Here is a 22,905-nt window from a genome sequence, read left to right as displayed (position 1 = left end):
TTTAGAAATATTGAATCTAAATATGAACTTTTTAATAAAAATAGTAATTATTATTAAAAAGTTCATATTTACAAACAATATTTCATATCTAAAAGTTAGACATTATTATTATTTTATGTTGCTTCATTTAAAGTTATATATTAGGTTTTAAATATTTTTATTAAGTTTATTTTTAGACAATATTTATCATACAATTATCGCTAAAAATAGTAACATTTAAATATTGTTCTGATTATCATTATCAGACAGAATTGTTTCATCTCTCTAAGTATGTGTATAGTGTTGTTGTGAATGTGTGTGTACCTATAGTGTGTGGTATCCCATTAGAGGTGAGAAAAATGCAATAAACCGATCGCTATCGATACTAAATGTACAAGGGAGAAGCACATTGCTCTGAGGAAAACAAATAGACCATTACGCCAGCATTTTATGGCCGGGACGGTGACTGGTTAGGGATGTGGATCCATAAACCCCATCCGAAAGTCCAATGTGTGAGGAATACATCTCACTGATGGTGTGTACAGATGTAGGGCAGTTGTGAAGAAAGTCAAATGGCTTCCGGTGCATCGCCTCGCAAAACAGTGTTCTTCATTATGAGGTGTTGAATGCATATTGCAATGCATTTAGAAATACATCTATTCCGTCTAATGTGGGCCGCATCTTGGCAGTATCACATTGTGTTTTTTGTCAAACGGTTTGTTTGGGATGGGTATGTTTCAAAAATTGCTCCGGTCTGTTTTTTATTTACGCCTGAGAACTTCTGAGGCGATGGGAGTGAAAAGCAGTATAGAAATATGAAACAACCTGCGCTACTCAACAGAATCTCATTGCGTTATTTTAAAGGACACCGGCTGCGCCTTGGACCGTGCAAACCCAAGAATAAGAGCGTGTGCGAGAGGACGCAACTGAACTCCAACCTTCAAAAGAATGACATCTTTTTCCTTTTACCCCATGTACAAAGACTTAGACCCTGCTAGTTATTATTTACGACGGTTAAATTTATGGAAGAATTTCTCAGAGGAAGGTTATTCATATCCTCAAGGTGAAAATGGATACGTTTAACACTTAATGAATCTGGCCTGGCCCTCTTCCTCATATATCAGCATGTTATTAAGGCGTTTTAAAATCCCATTATGGTGTTTCTCCTTGAACAAGTCACGCTTTTATGGGATTGGCCTGTCTTTAAAACTGACCTTTTCTGATCGCCTCACCGCAATTGGACGGTAAAAGAAAATATGTTGAGGATAATGAAAAAATGTTGATCCTGGCATCTCTTAAACATTTTCTTGGCCCCTGAAGTTGGAGTCTGCGTGTGACAAAAGTCACTGCAGCATTTGAAAAGGCTTAATTTGGGGTTACAGATGGCTGGGGGAGCGGCAAAGGACGCTTTGCAAATTTGGGTAATCTTGTCGCAAATCTCAGCGCAGCTCTTGGCCTTTTTCATCCAAACCGGGCCTGCTGTGTTGCTATTAGCAGTTCATTTTGGATCGATGAAAAGCTCCCATTGGACTACGATGCTGAGAAATGAATGTTAGAGTGTAAAGTAGGCCTTCAGGACATGATCTGTCCTGTTTTTCAACAATTAAAGGGATAGTTCACCCAAAAAAATCAAATGCTGCCATTTTATCATTGTAAGAATATTACTTGTTGTCCTCTTGTCTAGGTAATCATCTTTATGTCATTTTAAACTCTATTTGAATTTCTTTGTTTTGTGAAATGCCAAATGATTAGAATGTTCAGGCTTTCGTCTTCTATACAGTGATAGTGGATGGTCAAAAAAAAGTGATTTAAAAAAGGGCGTTTACACACACATTAAATGCGGGAAACAGATTGAAATGTTTACAGAGCCGTTTACTGAGAAACTTATTTTGTAAATCTTGCTTTATAGCTCCATTCGCTTTCAATATACAGAAAAAGCAGCTTTAGTGCAATGATACTATAAATAATCAATTTTGTGTTTCTGAGATGAAAAAACTGAAATAGTTTACTTTCTTTCTTCAGCAGTTATTTTGAAGAATGTTGGTAACTGAAGAATTGTGGTACCCATTGACTTATATTGTATGAGTTCAAAACCAATGCAAGTCAATGGGTACCAATGTTGTTCGGCTACCAACATTCTTAAAAACATCTTTTGTTTTCTGCAAAAGTAAGAAAGACATACAGATTTGAAATGGGTGAGTAAATAATGATTTTTAGGTTTTTTTGTTTTTAGCTGAACTATCCCTTTAAATATAGCTTAAGCTATTCCACCTGTATTATTCTGTGTTTATGATCACTTTAAACTGGCAGTGTCAAAATATTTATAACAACTTTTTTTGTGATGAGAATGCAAACAATCGTAATACTAGAACCACTTCTAATGTTTCTTTAATGTTTCAATAATCAACCATTCCACCCTTACAATATTCTCTTTGTGCTTTACATTATATCCCCAGGTAGGCGAAAATGGAAGAGCAGACAAACTCTTTGAACATCCTTTGATCCCACAGCGAAATCCTTTGAATCCTTGAAAGATGGACAGACGAAAAACAAACAAAACAAAATCTGTTTTGCTCGAGTTTGCGCAATAGAAAAACCAGCTGAGAATACAGCCTTTGCGGGGATAGTATAAAAAAAATGGCTGCGCGCAACACACGACACGATAACTGTGATGACAGAGGCATCTAATCCAACAAATGCCATTCTTATCAGGCTTTAGTAGATTACTGTTGGCTTTCTACCCACAGAATCCCTCCTTCTCAGACACTTTCCACAGCCTAAGGGCCAGAGATCAATAGAGGTTCATTGATCCTACTTTCTCTAGTGGCTGCCTTCACTTTAATTGTTGTTGCATTTCACTTGCTTCGTGCCACCGCCCATAGCCGGCGTAACCGAGAGAGACGCAAAGCTAATACAAAAACATTCACTGAATGCATATTGTTAATCAAATCCACTGTAGTTGGCAACCTGACCCCGGCCGATATATCCAAATCCCGCCCCCTAGCATCAGGAAATCACAAGCAAATCTTTTCAAATATTCTAATTTTATGCATACAAACCAGACAAACACGAATAAAACACTTGAGCAAATCAACGCTGTTGGTATTTTGTTTATTTAATACATGACAACGAACCTAGAAAAGCTTGTGAACTGTTTGATGTAACTTCATGTGTTTCTCTCTTGTGTTTCTTTTCTCACAGATGACCCGACCCATCCAGGTGAAGCCAGCGGACAGCGAGAGCCGTGGAGGTAAGTGTCTTGCTCTCACAATTTTTAAGTACATTAGTGCACAATTCATATTTGACTATTTTCCCGGCTTTCTTTCCGACTTCTTGTACGGTTTTTGATCTCTACAAGTGAGCAAGTAAAAAAATGTATAACATAAAAAATTGATAATCGGCATTACAATATCAAGGGGAAGCGATGCCAATCGTATAGCACTAATGCTGTACTTTATTCTTGCTCACCTGCTTTCTTCTCTTCTCAACTCTGTCTATCTGATGGATGTCCAGATTATTCATTTTAATTAAGGAGGCCGCGGTGCTAGCGAACAGAGAGGAAGTGGCTTCTGCTTCCTGTCTAACCTTCCTCCCCTCGCCAAACCCATTAACCACATACTGTAAATTAAAAAGTAATTAGCTTTGATATTGGAACGGGAGCACGGAGCCCCGAACCTTGCACACTTGATGTCTGGTCAAATTGAGAGGCAAATTGTAAACGAAAGGTATGGACGCCATTGGGCCGGATGTTTGGGGGAAAGTAGAGAGAGATTGGAGGGTGCACAGGTTGCCAGAAATCAATTTTATTGCAGGATACGAGCCAGGCTAATTTACTTAGTCTTCTTTAGTGTGTAGCATGTGGTCTGCCAATTAGTTTAAATAGATCTACATGTGTACAGCATGTTGAGATGCCTACACATGTCCCTGGGGTTATGTGGTGGTCAAAGGCGATTAAAGCTGACGTTTCCTGAATGAGTGTCTGAATGAGCACACAATAAAAATTTCGCCGCAATTAATTAAGTACAATCAATATGGCTTTACAAGGCATTTCAACTTAAGTACCTTTTTAATGTTTTGACATTATATCAGCTCATCTAAATAAGCAATTTGAACTTATTTGCAGTTACAGCAACTCACCACTGGTCAAAATGTGGATATAGAGGGTATGCACTGAAGTCATGGGAAATGTCGGAACACGCCCCCTTGAGTGGCAAAATGTTCAGCAAAATGGCTGATTTCAAAAGTAGAAACCGTGACTAAAACATGCAAGTATTTGCTAAAATGAAAAGAGTTCGAAAGGGATCCTGACGACCTACATATAGGAACCAGGTGTCCTGGTACGCTAAAATACAGCATGGAATTGCATTTCCTGATATGTATTTTGTAATTGACACAAAGCAAAACCGTAGATAAACATTTTCTACTCTAACAAAATACGTGTAGTGATTAAACAAACTAAGTCCGTGTTGAATCGTTAATCTTTAAGTCAATATGAAGAACATCTGCTTAAAATGTTAACGAAAATACCAGATCTCTCAATTTCAATAATGTAATATTTAGTTATTAATTTGACTTCACAGATTGATAACATAGTATAAAGGGTGGCTCGTTTGGTTTTTGTGAACGTCGATGTAACACACATTCCCTCTAGTAAGTAGAAATGACTTGAAAAGCCATATTGATTAGACTTGCAAAGTTAAGGCAGCCAAAACATTTTAACCAAGTTTCCAACCTCCAAGGTTGCCAACTGCTTTTAAACTAGTTCCATGGGTTGTTTTCATTGGGTAGACTTTGTTTTAGGTTTTGTTGAGAAATACTACTCCAAGGTCCCCCAATGTCAATTTTAAGATTTTGTTGTCAATAACACTCATCAATTTTCAATAAAGGGATTTGATTTCATTGTAACATGCTGCGCAATTCATTAAATCAGCTTGTAATGTTTAAAGAAACATGAATAAATATCTATAAACAAAACTCAGCAACAATTTGCCATTAGAAATAGTTTGGGGGATTCATTAAAATGTGTCAATCTTGTCTAGTTGTTGTTTTTATTTTTTGTTCTCTCCTTGAAAGTTTACTTCGCCCTTTCTCTCGGTTGTGAACTACTCATCTAAATAGATAACTGATACTCAATGCCAGACCAACCCCTAAGGTCTTCCAGAAACAATGGCACTGTGAACTTTATTAACACAAAAAATCCCAATCTTGTCACCGAGCAGATAAACGAGTCTTCATGGGGATGCATCAACTGAAGCCTAGAAAACCATCACAGCAATTTTCAATGTGCGAGTTCCACATCCAAATGGTCCGTCCCAGCAGTAGACAAGCAGGCCTTTGTACAGGAGATTGATGCCTCATATAGCTCCATTGATTTTGCCGTTGTAAAGGTGTGTGTTCGCACTGACTATGACACTTAGCTGTCTTTGGACTTCTTTGTGAGTGGCCAGCCTTAGGGCTCCCCAGGCGCACGTTGGACTTCCTCAGGTCCCTTATTGCCTTCCTCTTGGCGACCATGTTGGAGATGGAGAGCGTGCTTAGGTCAGGCCCAATAGTTGCACATCATTTTAAATGAACAGCTCAGAGTAGCACCCCAGGAGCAATCCAACACCATTGTGATTTTATTGGTTCCCGGGGATTTCGGTCCAAACCCCAGACCAATCCTAGAAGTTTTCTGCTTTGATAGACATGCAATTGCTTTTGGCACCGGTTACGTACCGTGTAGTGATACGAGCTAATGCTACTTGTGCTTCGGCACATCCTGCGTTCCCTAGAGTGGTTGAGGATCCATGCGTGAGAACTTAATTATGTTTCTTTCTATAATGGCAGGGTGGTGCCCGATGGACATCAGCTACTCTCGTGAGTTCCGCAGGGTTGACTGTTGGGACCCTCGGTGGCTTCGTTTCTAATTACGCTCGTAATCTTGTTAAGTGTATGAAAGGTCACCGCACCTGTTTAAAGAGAAACAAAGGAAGAGACCTTCTAAACCTCAACAAACCTTCTCCACAAGGGCTTTCTGTCAGCGGTTATTAAGTCTGCAGAGCTAATGTGATTAAAAAAAAGCATCGAGAGGGACAATTTAATCATTTCAATCTGCATGCGGCCTTGGATTAGAAAGAATCTCCTGGATGGGTCACTTGATTGACACGCCGCCTAGTTAAATTAATAATGCGATGGGTTATCGTGAGAAAGGACTGTACAGTGGCCGATTGAAAGGTTGCAACCTTGAATTAATGGGGAGGGCTTAAGTGGTTGTTACCATTGTCAACCACATGCAATTATCTGCCTGGTTATGCATCTTAGCTTTATCTTTGCTGTAATACGGTGTTTCCTAACCTTTATTTGTCTTACTGCGTGTACCTCCCATCAATACCGTTCTAGCTTATTGACATCAAACTAAAAATCTAAATGAAGTACTGGATATCATCAAGCAGTACATATTCCTTTGTGCAGATGGTTTTTGAGGTTTAGCTTTACATTTTAGTTATAAAAAATCTCATATAGCGACTCATATTATAATAGAAAAACTGGTTTTGTATTTACATTTATGAAAGCGGTAATGCTTACAATAAGATTCAATATAACGTAATTAATATAATAATCAAATATGATTTAATCAAATTTCTATATATGCTTATTTATTTTACATTTTCATAAATTGTTTTATACATTTACATTTTAAATATTTTTGATGCATTATGAACGAACATGATTAACAATGAAATTGTATATTTACAAATTTACATAAAATTACGTAAAAAATAGCTCATTGACATTACACAACTAATGGATTTGCTAATGATGGCACATTGAACCTTATTGTATCAGTCTACCAACAAAGGAAAATCAAAAACCATTCATGCGACTCCTAAAACCTGCTATGTTAAGAGTTATTATAGTTTTGTTCTCAATATTATTGTAATTTTATTCATATATGTATTATATTTTGTCCTTTCGTTAAAATAAAAAAAGTTACATTTATTTTATTTAGTTCAGTTTTTATAAACTATAATAGTCTAATAGTCACAGACACCTGGTTGGAAGATACATTTTTATTTTGGATTTTGTAAGACCATTGCCCATGCCGGTCAGGAGGAGTATTCGAAAATAGAAATTAAAGTGCGTTTGATTGACAACTCCCTCCACACAGACCACTTTTATATTAGTCCTTACCTCCAGATAACAGCATGTTTGCCTTATTGAACACTTTATATCCTTGCTCTGTTATGCAGCGCGTGTCATTTAAAGCAGCTTTGGGGGACGGACCGAACCCTCACATACACACACTTTCTCCCCTGGTATCTCTGATATGAAACAGATTGATTTTGCTTCACGGCCGGCCTGATGACTGGCACTGGCTGGATATGAAGGTGGCTGCTATTGCTTTTTGAAGGGCTGTTCAATGCCTCTCGGAGGCATTCAAGCCCTAACACAGGATAAATCAGCTTTAGTCGCTTTGATCTCCTACCAACCCGACAACACCCCAATCCCCCCGCCCCCCCCCCGTTCCACCCCTCCCCCTTGAGCAGATACCCCAACAGCAGCCTTTTCTTTTATTTCATTTTTGCAGCTCAATTCAGAGTGGAAATCATTTCGCTGACAGATTCCGTGTCTTAATTTCTAGAAATAACTCAGTCGATCCGCGTAGGCTTGTCGGTCCGATTTATGGATTTTTTCAAATGTTGGTCCCCAGTAGAGCGTCCGCAGAGACACTAGAATCCTTCAGCTACCGTACCGCACATCTGAGATTAAATCCTAAATTGTATCAAGTAGGATTTTTTTTCTTCTCTACAAATGTGAAGGTATATGTTACAGGTCAATTTGCTCTCAATGCTTTGACTTACTGCTAGGTTGGACTGAGTGAGATTTAGTTGCATCGGTAGCATAAAGGATGGATAAGATTGCATGAATTTGCCTAAACGTGTCAGTCAGGGGTTGATGTGAAGTGTGCAAGTGAGTGAGCTGAACACCCATATATTTTCTGCTGGGATAATGAAATCATCCGAATAAGACCACTAAGACAACACTTATGCACATGCATACATGCTAGCGCTAGCTTGCACGCCAAAAGCAGAAGTTGCCTGAATAACCCTGAAACAAGTCTAAAACAACAAGTGTGGGAGAAGTAATTGTAGAATTTCCTTGGGAAAGGGAAGAAAATTCTAGATTATGCCTTTCAATTACGCCTGGCTGCTCCGAATCTGGGAAAAATATATGCTAATCCCCTTCACAGATGCATTGTCGCATGTTTAAAACTCATCCACCTACCTGCGGGTATTTTCAGAGTTATCCATACACCTGGATAAAAAAAAACTGCTTTATGTTCACATTGCGGTAGCCATGAAATATTTCATACAAGAGGATTAGTATGAGGACGTGCTAATGGTGCATACAAGTCCTTCTGGGAAATATGTATTTACAAGTTGGGAAGTTGTTATTATAGTAGGACATCAGGTTACAGGAAGATGATGGTTATTATCGCTGTCCTTTCAGTACCTTGGATGTCCAAATTCACAGTTTTTAGGAAACGGAAAAAAGTATTGCTTTTAAAGGAGTCATATGACACGGCTACAACAAATATAATGGTTTGTTTTAGATATAATGTAATGTGTATACACAATTTAAGGTATCCGCTGTATATTCCACAAAACAGGCATGTTTGTATCTCCTCCTTGCACTGCCTCTCTGAAACGCGTGGATTTTTAACAAAGCTCATCACTCTGAAAAGCGAGGTGCTATGATTGGACAGTTAACCAGTGCGTAGTAATTGGTCAAATACTGCAAGCATGTGATGGAAATGTAACTCTTCTTACCATATTTGGAACATCAGGTTCCAAAGCAATTGTACTGACAGTACTGACTTGCTTCTGCATTTGGGCGGTCTTAGTCAACTCATACAATGAACTAACATGGATTTGTGGGGGTGTGTTGACAAGTTGACAAGTCATTTTTTATACTTTTTATTGGTTATATATTTGCAAAGCCAGTGAAATGTTTTAAAGGGTGACTAATAATAATGATTTATGGCAAAAAATCTAAATCACAAAACATGGAGATACAAGGTTTAAGATGGACAGTAGCGTTATAATCTTTGAAAATAAGGATAAAATAAAGCTCCAATGCAGACGCAAGTTAGAAATCAAAGAGTCTCTCTTATGTAAATGTTAAAAAACGTCTTGGTTACGTATGTAACCTCAGTTCCCTGATGGAGGGAACGAGACGTTGTGTCGAGAACGACAGATGGGGTTCGCCCTTGAGAACCAATCAACTCTGACTACTATAGAAAAGGCCAATGAAATTTGGCGAATGCAATTTGCATGCCGGGCTCCGCCCCCGGAAATCCGGTATAAAAGGAGGCCGGCGTGCAGCATTCACTTACCTTTGTTCTGAAGAGCCTGAGACCTCTCAAACTGCAGCAGAATACGATACGTGTTCGTGGCATAAGGGACACAACGTCTCGTTCCCTCCATCAGGGAACTGAGGTTACATACGTAACCAAGACGTTCCCTTTCTGTCGGTCTCTCGACGTTGTGTCGAGAACGACAGATGGGGTTGCCTATGGAAAACGCCACAACGCTGTATCGCGTCACAATCTCTAGCGAAGCGACGGTAACAAGCCTGGGCGTGTCATCTCGAAGCTTTCGTGAGACTGTAACCTTCCAGTGTGGTGGTCGGGGGGTTCCAGAGCTTTCTTGGAGAAAGATGGGTACAGCCCTGACCGGTAACTTTCACGGACGGGGCCTTAGCTCTCTATAGGCGAGAGGCCGTCCAGATCAGTTTACACCGGGTAAGCGCGACTCTTAATCAGAGAAGCGCTACAGAGGCCACCTCCTACCCGTGGGGAGGAATATGGTGGATATAGGTATGGTCTCGTCCTTGGAGGAGAACGCATGGAACGTGCGGACTGAGTAGTTAACCGCGAGGTGGAGGCCCACCTGGGGAAGCTCATGGGTTACCAGGAGTGGGAACCATTCTCATGAGGATACATCAGACGGAACAGCCCACGGAGGGGGTGTTACAGACGTCCGGTAGCACTAGGTCCGGTTAGAGCTATCTGTGATAGCTCACATGGTATCCCGGCCTAAGGGGGAAGGCTGCTCTGCCCAGCCAGCCCCCAGGGGGTGCTTGTTTGGTGATGGATGGAATGCCTATTCTTAACCAGTGTCTGGGTAAGAAGGGAGGCTGGTGAGGTACCAGTTTCTTAGCGATGTGTTCGGGTAAGAAGAAAAGGTAAATAGCACACTGACCCAACCTGTTAGAGGGTGGAAAGGTGCTTTCGCAGGCATACGCCCCCCCGGATGCCAGTCCTACATGTCGCCACGCAGGACGTGGGCTGACACCGGGTTTACGCGAAGGTTGTTAACCCTTGCGAAGGTGTTTGGGCATAGCCCAACCCGCAGCTCTACAGATGTCTGCTAGAGAGGCGCTTCTGCCAGTGTCCAGGAGGTGGCTAAACTCCGTGTGGAGTGAGCCCTCACTGCCAATGGGCATGGGAGATTCTGAGATCGGAATGCCGTCGTAACGGCGTCCACGACCCAGTGCGCCAGCCTCTGTTTGGAGACAGCCTTCCCCTTCTGCTGTCCTCCAACAGACACGGAGCTGGTCAGAGCTTCAGAGCTCTGCGTGCGGTCCAGTACGTACTGGACACAACACTAATCGGGTTGGGTCTTCCTCCCCTATGGGGAGCGCCTGCAAGTTCACCACTTGGCCCCGGAGGGAGTAGTGGGAACTTCTTGGGCACGCATCCGGGCCTGGGTCTCAAGATAACGTGAGAGTTTCCAGGGCCGAGTTTAAGGCAATCCAGGGACACGGAGGATGCTCGGTGGTCCCCTACCCTCTTGAAGGAAGTGAGCGCCGTCAGGAGGGCCGTCTTACTCTATGAGGAAGATCGGAACCTCCGAGGGGCTCTTTGGGGGGCCCTGAGGCTCCCCAGGACCACTTAGGGTCCCAAGAGGGTATGGAGCGGAGATGAGGCGGATTCCGCCCTCTCGCTGCTTAGGAACCTGGTGACCAGGTCGTGTTGCCCTAGAAACTTTCCACCGACTGAGTCGTGATGAGTGGCAATAGCGACTACATACACTTTCAGTGTGGAAGGGAGATGTTAGTCTCCAGTCTCGTGAGGAGGGGAACACAATCCTGATCAAGCACCTCAGTGGGTCTTTCTCGTTGAGAAAGACACCAGGACGAGAAGAGGCACCGTCTAGAGGCGTGTAACCGCCTAGTAGATGGGGCCCTAGCCTGGGTGATGGTCTCAGCCGTATAGGGGGAGTAGCCATCTTAGGATCTTCTCGTCCCGTCTAGAGACCAGACATGGGTGTTCCAGAGGTCTGATCTGGGATGCCAGAACGTGTCCTTCCCCTGAGAGAGCAGGTCCTCTGTCAGGGGAATGGTTCAGGGGGAGTCGCTGTCCAGAGCATCGGCTCTGAGGCCAAGTGCGGTTAGACCGGTGTGGTGTAACCAATAACACTTGGTGCTCCTGCTCCCTGACCTTGCACAGAGTCTGTACAAGAAGGCTCCTGGGGGGGGAAGGTGTGCTTCCGCCCATCCCGCGGCCAGCTGTGCGCAAGGATATCCGTGCCGAGGGCAGGGACTATCAAGCGGGCAAATGGTGGTGTTACGGGAGGTGAACAGGTTTTACCTGGGCCTACCCGAACAGCCTCCAAATGAGCTGGACTGCACGGGGGTGGAGTCGCCACTCTCCACGAGGCATAAACTGGCGAGAAAGCACGTCGGCTGTCTAGTTCAGTTTGCCCGGGGTGTGTGGCCTGCAGGGAACGAGTCACCTGTTGACTCCACCGGAGGAGGCGTCGAGCAAGTTGTGTTTAGCTGCTGTGTGCGAACGCCACCCTGACGATCTGTATTCGCTACAGCTATAGTGCTGTCCTCGGAACAGCACGTGTATGTCTCGCACGAGAGGCCGTAGCCTGCTCAGTGCAAGTAGCATAGCCCACAACTCTTGGCAATTGATATGCCAGCGCAGGCGGGGGTTCGTCCAACACCCCACCTGCGTGCCCGTTGCACACTACACCGCACCCCTGCAGGGAGACTTCAGTCGTCACCACGACCTGCCTCATAACCTGCTCAGAGGGACCTGAGTCCGTCGAAAAAGTCATAAAGACTAGGGGTTATGGTGCGTCGGCAGCAGGGCGGCATCACCATGCGCCTGCTGCCGGTGTGCCACGCTCTCCTCGGAACTCGACTCTGAAACCAGTGTTGGAGCGGTGTCATGTGCATCAACTCGAGGGGTATTAGCCCGCGAGGACGCCATGTGTCCCAGGAGCCTCTGAATTGTTTCAGGGGGACCGCTGTCTGCCTAAAATGTTCATTTCAGACAGTTCAACACTGGTTGGGCACAACTGCGGACAGGTGTGCCGACATGGTGACAGAGTTGAGTTCCATACCGAGAAAGAGGATGCTCTGCACTGGGGAGAGCTTGCCCCTCTCTTGGTTGACCTGGAGTCCCAATCGACCTAGGTGCCGGAGCACCAGGTCCCTTTGTGTACATAACAGATCTCGCGAGTGTGCCAAGATAGGCCAGTCGCTGAGATAGTTTAGTACCCGCTCGCCTTCCTCCTCTCAGGGAGAAAGGGCGGTCAGGGACAGACCGAAAGGGAGGACTCTGTACTGATATGCCCGCCTCTCGCACGCGAACCGTGGGAACGGCCGGTGTCGAGGAGGATCGAGACATGAAAGTAAGCGTCCTTCAGGTCGATTGCCACGAACCAATCCTGACACCTCATAGATGTCAGGACGCGCCTCTGTGTGAGCACCCTGAATGGCAGCTTGTGAAGGTGCTCTGTTCAGGGTACGCAGCCTTTGGGGGCAACCCGCCGTCTTTCTTGGGAACGATGAAGTGCGGGTGGTGACCCACTGAACATCTTGGTTTTGAGGGACGAACTCGATGCCTGTTTTGCCAGAAGGGTGGTGACCTCTACCCGAAGTACGGAGGCGTCCCTGCCTCTGACAGAGGGAGAGATGATGCCCCGAAACTTGGGTGAGTCTCTGGCGAACTGGATCGAGTAACCAAGACGGACCGCCCTCATTAGCCAGCGAGACAGTGTGGGCAGCTCTCGAGCTCCCAGGGACTGTGACAGGGTGACCAAGGGGACGGTCTGCTTCATCATTCCCACGGGGGGTGGTTCGTCGGCTGGCGGAGCTAACCATGTCGCGGGGAGTCCCCGGAGGGAAGGTTTTTGCTCCGCCTGCTTACCTGCCTGGCGGGACAACGGCACGCACTGTCGGTTTGAGAGTGGTGACGGCTGTCGTATGTGTACGACCTCACGCCTCGCCAGGGTGTGAGGTCGGTTCGCCGAGCACAGTCCAGTGGAGTGTGCGATCGGCTGCAAGTAAACCCGGGGAGAACAGAAAACTCAGTGAGTAAGTGGGCGCCAAGCCCTAACAAGGGCCCGGCTTTGGTGACGAGGCAGGAGTCGTCCCGTACCGACCGATCAGAGCCGTGGCTGTGAAGGTTCGGGCCCGATGTTGTTCTCCCTGGGGTCTTCCCGTCAGTGTCCCTTCTCGCGAGGAGGTTGCTGACGGGGTGGAGGTTTCCCCCTCGACCTCTGCTTCCGGGGTGCCGCCTGTGGGGGCACAGGAACCGGAGCCGATGTCGAAAGGGTCCTGGGTTGCAGGGAAGCAGACGTCACGTGAGATCTCGGAGGCCTGTAGGCGGCCGAGTCGCGGCGTGAAAAAAATGTGGTTAATTGCCACTGTCTGCTTCGCCGTCAAAAAACTGCTGAGCGCAGTCCTCGACGGTGTTACCAACAACCCACCCTGCGAGATGAGTGCATCAAGAAAGCGGACTTCCTTGCTGTCACTCTTCTGCACAAGGTATAGCCGGGGGTGTCTCTCCTGGACCACTACCGTGGACATCGTCCGACCCAGGGCCCGTGCCGCCGCCTTAGTCGCCCGTAGAGCGCTGTCAGCGGTGGCACGGAGATCCTGCATTATACCCGGGTCGGCCTTACCCTCGTGGAGCCCTCTCAACGCCCTGGCCTGGCGGACCTGCAGGATGGCCAAGGCATAGAGAGAGGAGGCAGCCTGGCCCGCAACATCGCAAGCTTTCGACACCAGTGATGCCGAAGTCTTACGTGCTTTGGACGGTAGGAGTGGTCGATCCCCCCCCAGGTGGTAGCCGTCCGCGGCACAGGTGCACCGCAGGCGGACGTTCCACCCGGGGGATCTCGACGCAGTCCTTGGCTGCCTCACCATCGAGGGAAGTAAGGGAGCCGGAGCTGGTTTCACTGGAACGGTCCGTGAGTGGAGCGTTCCAAGTTTTACACAGCTCCTCATGCACCTCCGGGAAAAACATGGCACCCGGGGTGGGCGCGGTTTGCACCGCGCACCGACCTCGGGAACCACGTATCCCCGGGTTAGCACGGATGACATCACTTCTGCTTCCTCCTGAACTCGACCGCTGGGGGTGGAGTTTGGATTCGGCAGAGTCGGATGCCAGTCTCCCTCCGATGCTGCGAGCGACATCTCATCTACGTCACACATCGTTTCCGAGTGTGTGCGTGAGGATCCGGACGGTATGCCACCGCCGGTTGGGGAACGTTCAGAAGAGCGAATCGGGGTGCGATCGGCCCGTGAGCACTTGGCTGGCGGGTTTACGTTCGCAGAGTTCCCCGTATCACTAACGCTGCTAACGTGGGTGGTCATCGGGGCCGTAGCCACAGATGTCACAGCCCGGGTAGCAGACGAAATGGTGGCTGGTTCCCGTAGGAAGACAGCCACCCGTGACCGCAACTTCTGAATGACAATCTGCCCGCAGTGCAGGCAGATGTGTCAACGAACGCTGCTTCAGTGTGCTGGACGCCCAGACACCTAATGCAGCGATCGTGTCCATCCCCCTCCTCGATGAGGGTGCCGCACCCAAGAGAACAGCGGGACATGCCGCGCTGGAGAATGCTCAGTCAGTCCTGAAAAGGACTTTTAGAAAAAATCTCTAACACCTCCGGAACCGCCGAGACGCCCAGGGGAAGGTCGCTGCAGGAAGGGACGATCCGCTGTAACACGTCGTAGCACCAGCGTGTAGTTGTAGAGGATTGAATCCTGAGTTGTACTCATGAGCGATGGCTCTGAAGAACAAAAGGTAAGTGAATGCTGCACGCCGGCCTCCTTTTATACCGGATTTCCGGGGGCGGAGCCCGGCATGCAAATTGCATTCGCCAAATTTCATTGGCCTTTTCTATAGTAGTCAGAGTTGATTGGTTCTCAAGGGCGAACCCCATCTGTCGTTCTCGAGAGTCTCAACGTCGAGAGACCGACAGAAAGGAACTATCAATTTACTATATTATTGGTGAATTAACAAAACACAATCACTGAAATCACTTAAATTAATGATCAATTACAAATTACTGTCAACTTTGTCACTTTCAATGCTTCTGTTAATGTGAAAAAATCTGTTTATGCAAAAAGACAAATTCTTTTGCCATTGTTTCAAACTTGATTGCCATTATAATGAATGGGACCGAGGCTTTCTCACTCAACCCAGGTTTGTTTTACACTTGGAAAACCCAAATATGGAATGGACCGCGTTTGCAGCTTTTAAAACGTTTATTTACATTTATCCATTTGGCAGACACTTTCATCCAAAGCGACTTACATTGCATGATCCTATACATGTATACATAGGTATTTGCAATCCCCTGGGATCGAACCCACAACCTTGCATTGTTAACGCAATGCTCTTACCACTGAGCTACAGGAAAGCTATGGTTTATGGTTTCAGTCCTCCGTTTTTGGGCGAACTGTTCCTTTAAGTTTCCTTGCAAGGTAGCAGTGTCCAAGACATGGAACGACAATTAAAGGAACATCTTTCAACCGCCGGTTCCCGCGTCATTCTCGACTCCAACATGCATATAATCATGCGCGCAGCAGTCGGGAATTCATTCCGTCCCGTCTGCACGAGCGGACCACCAAAGGTTACTGTTGAACACAAGAAGTAAAGGTCAGAAATCATGTTTAGTTTTCCTCCAGCTGCGAGGTAATTCCAGCCAGCAGATTGTGTCCCCGTCGAGGCAAGGCAGAGGAGTCTGGCGCAAAAGGGCGAGCAGGCACAAGGTTATCCAGCCTGTACTGCTGCCTGAGCCCCTTCGCTGTCACCCCTAACAGGAATTGCTCCCTTATCGCTGCTACAATCACCTTGAGAAACAAACTACTCTTCCTATTACCTTCACGTAAAGGCAGGAACAGAGGTGGCGGGGTTCAGCCGGCTTTTCAAGTAATGGTTTATCTGGTTGTATCAAGATTGAAGAGTGAAGATTGGTTGATGAAACTTGTTTTCTTCTTTCTAAAGAGTTTGGAAAATATAAGTCAGGTTGAATAGCTTAAGATGGTCTTGTTACAGATTTCTTCTTTTCCCTTGCAACTTTAGGTGACCACTGGCATATGTTGAGGTTTGGTTGACGGTTCCCAGCATGAAACGCTGGTGCTCTGGCGCTGTCGCTTACTTAGATAAAAGGAACAGGTAATCCAAAAATGAAAATCGTGTCAATGTCAACTATTTTTATAGTGAATGGTGACCGGAGCTGTCCAACTTTAAAATGTTAAAAAGTTTTTAAAAGTGGTCCATATGCACTATATTTTATAAATTCATAGAATTAGATTTCATCATATCATTCAGTCATTATATTCTGAATATCTGCTCTGATCAGATAATCCAGTTGAGAGTTAATCTGAAGTACCGGATTAATCTGATTCATGAACAAATCATTCAGATCAATCTTCTGAACAGGAACAACCATTTTTAAAAGTATCAAAGTATCAAACTATCTAAAATAAATTCCACAAATCAAATATGGCTAGTAAACTACAAATAAAAGAAAATACATATTTAATATAATACAATACAATACAATACAATATACTAAATTCAATGTAATTCAAAAATGTTTTTGTTCTAAACGATTTTTTTGTTTTATTTGATTAATAATTTTCAAGAAAATGTAACTTTATTTTAGTGCAATTTGGTGTGTGCTTTTGTCATTTTATTATTTTTATTAATTTTTATGTTGCTATTTAAGTTTACTTATTATCTTTTTTATGTATTCTTTTATTTACAGTTTAGTTTATTTTCAGTTGGCTCATGTTCATGAACTTATGTTCAAGTGGCTCACATTAATCTTATTTCATTTTTTTTTTTGCTAAGGCAACATTGCTCATTTTCATTACGTTTATTAATAATTCATTCTCATTTCCAAATAACATTTATGCCTATTTGTAGTAAGATTAAAATATAGTTAAAAAATGTTTTACACTATAGTACACCATAAAATCTTAATGTTCATCTCACAAAGCTGTCATACAGTAAAAGCCATAGAACAGTTGATGTTCACTATATCTAAACCTATTAATTTTGGATCAAAACACAAAGACATTCAGACGTTCTTCATATCAGACACATTGTACTACGCTTATTGTAAAAAAAATGTTTTAAGAACATGGGAGCATGTGGGTTTTTTCTGGGCGGCTGTTGTGAAGTGGGCCAGCGTGTCGGCTGATTGCACAGGTTCTGATAGGAGCTCGCAAGGGGTTCTGATTGGTCGGATGTGTCCGAAAGAGCAGAGCAAAATCTCTGCAATCACCGGGCGGCTGTAGTTCTCAGCGCTAATAACAGTCCTTCATATGCAGCCGTCTCATTAAAGCCGTCACGCCCTCCATTGCCACACACACACGTGCACACATATAACTCACACTTATAATACACATCTCATATTCAGGACGCACAAGGACATGTGTCATCTAACATGTCCGAGCATACCACAAAATAAAACATGAATAACACGTGAAGGATGATTTATAGACTCACTTGAGTTTGAAACTATTTTAGTAAAAAGACATTTGATTTTCCGATAGACTTGCATTTTTTGACAATTCCATTTTTTTCTATACTGAACGAATGATATTTTCCATTATATCCCCTTGAATGTAACCTTTCTGCATTATTACATTTTCATCCTAGCATTTCTTATATGGTAATTTAGCTGTTTACCGCATAGGGACCACCAGCTGCCCCCCGCAACATAGGTCAGTGTAGATTTGACTGTCCTTGTGGGGACATTCAGCACAATGTAGGCAAAACCTGACCCACACCCTCGCAAACGTCACAAGAATGAGAAATGTTCTTTTGAAAACACGACATAATACACACGGTAATGCAGGCACTAATATAGACACGCACACCAGATCGAGCAGGTCAGGGTGGTGGGTTGGAGAGTTCGAAGAAGCCCAGATGGGGCGGGCCGGTGTCGGGCCTCTGCGCGGGGAGAGATGCTCCTTCGGCAGATGGGAGGAGATTACGACAGGCTATATCCAGAACTGCTCTGAGACCCGACTCATCCTAACACGGCTGTGAGTTTTACATCACACACACATAGATGCTGTCTCTGGCAGGCCTGAAAATACCTCAAGGTTTATCCGTGGCAAGTGAACAAACTCGTTTTGATGAATATTACATGTAAAACTCAAGGTTGGATTGCGCAGAAGCATTCTTAGACGTCGGAAATCAGATTTAGTTCAACCTTTATTTAAATGTGTTTGCGCGTATGGATTTGCTGTGAACTGTGCTTTGAATAAAAGGATATATGAGGTTCTTTGATTTAGAAGGTAACAAATAGACTTTGAGTTTGTAAGTTAAGTTGTTTGCGTTGAAAGTTCATTTTATTGCATATATTCTTAAGTGTGATTTAACAGGTCATTTGTGTCACAGCTTAGAAGGTTTTCTCTGGACTTTCCGCATGCCCTTTTCATGTTTGTCTTATCAAACTTAGTTTAGATTTACTTTTGGGCAATTCCATGAAAATGTCAACCTTGGCATGAACATTTTTAGTCTTTTACCAGCAATTTTTACTATGGTAACAGCACAGATTTTAACATTTGGTGGTTCAGATACCCATGTGAGATCTCTCTTCAAATTTGTAAAGCATTTGTTTTATTTTTAGTGCACGATTTTTCAGAGTCAGGTAAGTGCCATTTTCAGGATTGTCACATCCATAACGCTACATATTACTCATAAATGGAAACATGAAAATGTATATAAAGTAACGATTTTATGTTCTATAAAGAGGCATCCCTTCTCCATTCATGGGGTACTATTGCTTCAGGATTGTGCATTTTATTTGACCGAAATCCTACAAAGATTATAGTCTCCCCAAAACCGTGTCCTTTTTTTGTCACATCTATAACGCATATTTATTTCCCTTTTTTAAATATATTATTTTTCATATATATACATTTTTTTGATGTTAAGACTCAGCAAGGGTTCAGTAAAATATAAACAGATGGTTCAATATAGTCGTAACAAATTAATTCTCTGAGCATTTTTATGTCACGTCCATAACGCAAAATGTCACGTCCATAACGCTGGAATTGCCCTCTTATGAATTTTATAATACATGGTAACAGTTACTATGCATTGATAAAATGATACTTGTCAAAGGACCAATAATCCTTTATTTAGTTTGAACATCATAATGACATTTCATTCATTATTTTTTTATTACTATTTTAAAAAAAGTCTTCATTATTACTTTTGAATATATTATTAGATAAGTAGATAAATTATAATATGAGATGCACCGATACTAAATTTCTCCATCGAAGCATAGCTGATAATTCAGAATGCTATCTGTCGATACGAATTCTGAAAATGACATTAATATTTCTTAATTTTCTGAATATGAATAATTAATTTAATGATTTTATCATTTAATTAAAAAAATATACACAGAGCACAATTCCTTACATCTCCTGTCCTCTTTTGATTGACAGGATATATATCGGCTGTTTGGAAACCATAAGCCGATGTGACAAAATTGCTTTCTAATTATTATTACTTTTTATAAATATTAACATCTAAGTAGGGGGGCACGGTGGCTTAGTGGTTAGCACGTTCTCCTCACACCTCCAGGGTTGGGGGTTCGATTCCCGCTTCCGACTTGTGTGTGTGGAGTTTGCATGTTCTCCCCGTGCCTCGGGGGTTTCCTCCGGGTACTCCGGTTTCCTCCCCTGGTCCAAAGACATGCATGGTAGGTTGATTGGCATCTCTGGAAAAATTGTCCGTAGGGTAGTGAGTGCGTGAGTGAATGAGTGAGTTTGTGTGCCCTGCGATGGGTTGGCACTCCATCCAGGGTGTATCCTGCCTTGATGCCCGATGACTCCTGAGATAGGCGCAGGCTCCCTGTGACCCGAGGTAGTTCGGATAAGCGGTAGAAAATGGAATGGAATGGAATTAATAGCTGATACTGCTGATAATATTAATGTATATTTGTATTGTATATCTTTTTTTTAAGATTTTTGCTGTTTACTTTTCTGTCTAATTTTAGTTCTATACTCCAGCTCTAAATCTACTTGAATACTAATAAAAAGTAAAAACTAACCACATCATCACCAGCTACCAGGAACTGAATTAGATTCATGTTTTAAACTCTGTTTGGTCTTTGGAAAAGCTTTTCAAGCAGGTAAATAACCTTGTTGTTTGTCCTGGAGAGATTTTAAGCACATTCCAAGAAACACAAGGTTTATTTCTGAGACTAAACTAGGAGGAGGCTTTTCAATAAGTGCACTTTTTTCTGTATTTCTCTTTTGTTCAATAATTTAGCATGCTTCAGTTTCTGCCAGTGGAAGCCTCTATTTAATCTCCTAAAGTAGTTAGCCCAGCGGAAAGGAAATATGTGTGCGACATTTCAAAGAAAGTCAAATGACAGCATATGCCATCTCGTTTTTATGGGAGATGCTTTAAAAAGTTTGTGAAAGGAGACTAATGGATATCTGGTCGAGATTGATCTTGAAAGGCAAGATGAGGGGAATCATTTTTTAATGCACAGTGGCTGGACGCGGCTTGTTGTGACACATCCCTAAGTTTTATACTGCAGAATCCTCGGGATTTGTATGTCTGTGTACCGAAGACCCGAGATGGCTCGATGCACCATTGGGCTCTCTTGAATCACTTCTTTTCCTTCTCTTTGCTCCTGTGCCCAGTTTGTGAGCGAGACCAGATGCGTATCATTTACAGGTTCATTATTTATGATGCATACCACACCTCCAAAAATACCCCAGCAGCAGACAGACACCAGTCCAGGACAAACACACAAGTGCGGCGGGGACTCCAATGATACCCGCACTGCAGAAGGCTTTGAACGCTACTCTACATAATTGACGATTGTATGTGTACTTAGGTCTTGTTGTCCGGCACGGGCTACTGATTACCCTGCCAGCCGGGGCAAATGAGAGCGCAGATAATGGAGAAAGAAGCTCTCACTAGTCGGTTGTAAAAGAGTCGCAATTTCAGGATCTGTAACTTTTGCTGTGAGGCGTGAAAACACGTTAAAATTAGCGTTGATAACCGTACACTCTCGTTACACATACCTGTGGATTTTCGAACACTTGCATTCTGTGGGTTCTTCCACGCTTGGTGAGTTATAGAATGTCTATGAGCAGCTTCTGTGGACCTAAAAGAACTTTTTATATCCTATATGGTGCTCTAAAATGGTTCGGACGATTGAATACATTTTCTGTAATGTTGTAGGGGTTAACCTTTTCTCAATTTTCCTCCTAATGCTGTTTTGGGAGAACAGAAATGGAGACAAATGAGACCGTTATTGACATGCTGTAAAAGTATAAAGTTATTGACGGTTTCAAAGTGAAAGCATAAACGAACGTTACTTTGCATGCGTGTATACTTAACTTCCGGTACACATTCACAAACAATAGAGTGCCTGTAGATTATTTCCTGATAACAAGCAAGAGAAACTGAGAAGAACCGTAACTTGGCTAAACTTGTCTCTCCAATATTTTGAATTTAGACCGCGATAGTGAGCTCAACCGCTTGATGTCAATGTATTATACGGTTTCTTTAAAAGCGTCACAACTACAGGACCCATTCAAGAAATTGTTTATTTAATTAAATGATCATGCAACAATATTAAATAAATTGTTTATTGAATGCAATTATTATACAATAAAATAATAATATAAATTAACGTTAACATAAAATGATATTACATATAAATAGTTATATTAGTAGACACTAGCCAAACCGGACCAGAAGTTAACTGCAGTCCCGGCGCACGGGTCCGATGAAATAGTGTGGAAAGGTGTATGTGTATCCTTTAGAATAGAGTAGAATTTATCATTATTGTCATTCTACGGCTGTACAACAAACATTTTGCTCTCCGTACAAAAAAAGGGAACATTTACACATTCTCATATGTATGCAAAGATATATAGCATAGCAAAGAATGGGGAGTGTAGACAGTCAAAAACTGCAGTGGTGCAAGTACGCATGTGATGTAAACAAGGCAATACTGTAGTTGTACAAGTGTGCATATGATGTAAACAGAGATGGGCAACCAAAGGTGGCATGTATACAAATATGAATTATTAAATAAATATAGGTGTGTATTATATGTACAAATGTATGTTACAAAAAGTATGCATACTTTTAAACTAAGTATACTTACAGTGCTGTTTTTATTTACTTTTCATAAATATGCTGTAAGAAAACTTACTTAAGTTTAAATTAAGTAAAATCCTACTAACCTAGTATTTTTCTAAGAGCATAGATAAAAATTTCCATAAACTAAAAACTGCTATAAGTATAGGACTAGTAACTATCAGTATACTTTTAAGTTCACTTTCATTACAAAAATCATAGTTGTAAACTTGTTTTTATTGAAATTTTACTACAGTTAAACTTGAAGTATACTTAAAGGTTTCTATCTTTTATACTTATCTTGCTGTTATTTAATGTATTAGGTTACTTGAACAACAATGAACAATCCTTCTACAGTATTTATTAACTGTAATTCATATTACAGTAATTCCAGCATTTACTGATATATTGTTTTAATCAAATGTTGTAACTGTTAACATTAGTTACTGCACAATAAACTAACACAAATAACTATATTGACATTAACTAACATT

At 42.8% G+C, this 22,905-nt stretch overlaps 1 protein-coding gene across 6 annotated transcripts in view; it reads left to right on the top strand.

Annotated features, from left to right (window-relative positions):
- The window catches only part of celf5a (cugbp, Elav-like family member 5a), a 174,786-nt gene that overhangs the window by 92,096 nt on the left and 59,785 nt on the right, over positions 1–22,905 (top strand). For all 6 annotated transcript variants that reach the window (XM_056759888.1, XM_056759886.1, XM_056759887.1 and 3 more), the window contains exon 3: positions 3,181–3,229. In XM_056759888.1, the coding sequence (XP_056615866.1) occupies positions 3,181–3,229 (49 nt within the window). The remainder of the gene's footprint in view (positions 1–3,180; positions 3,230–22,905) is intronic.

Source organism: Triplophysa dalaica, chromosome 10, assembly GCF_015846415.1.
Source record: "Triplophysa dalaica isolate WHDGS20190420 chromosome 10, ASM1584641v1, whole genome shotgun sequence".
Taxonomy (NCBI): Eukaryota; Metazoa; Chordata; class Actinopteri; order Cypriniformes; family Nemacheilidae; genus Triplophysa; species Triplophysa dalaica.
The sequence above is the reverse complement of the archived record's forward strand: the minus strand, read 5'-3'. Positions and strand labels throughout refer to the sequence as shown.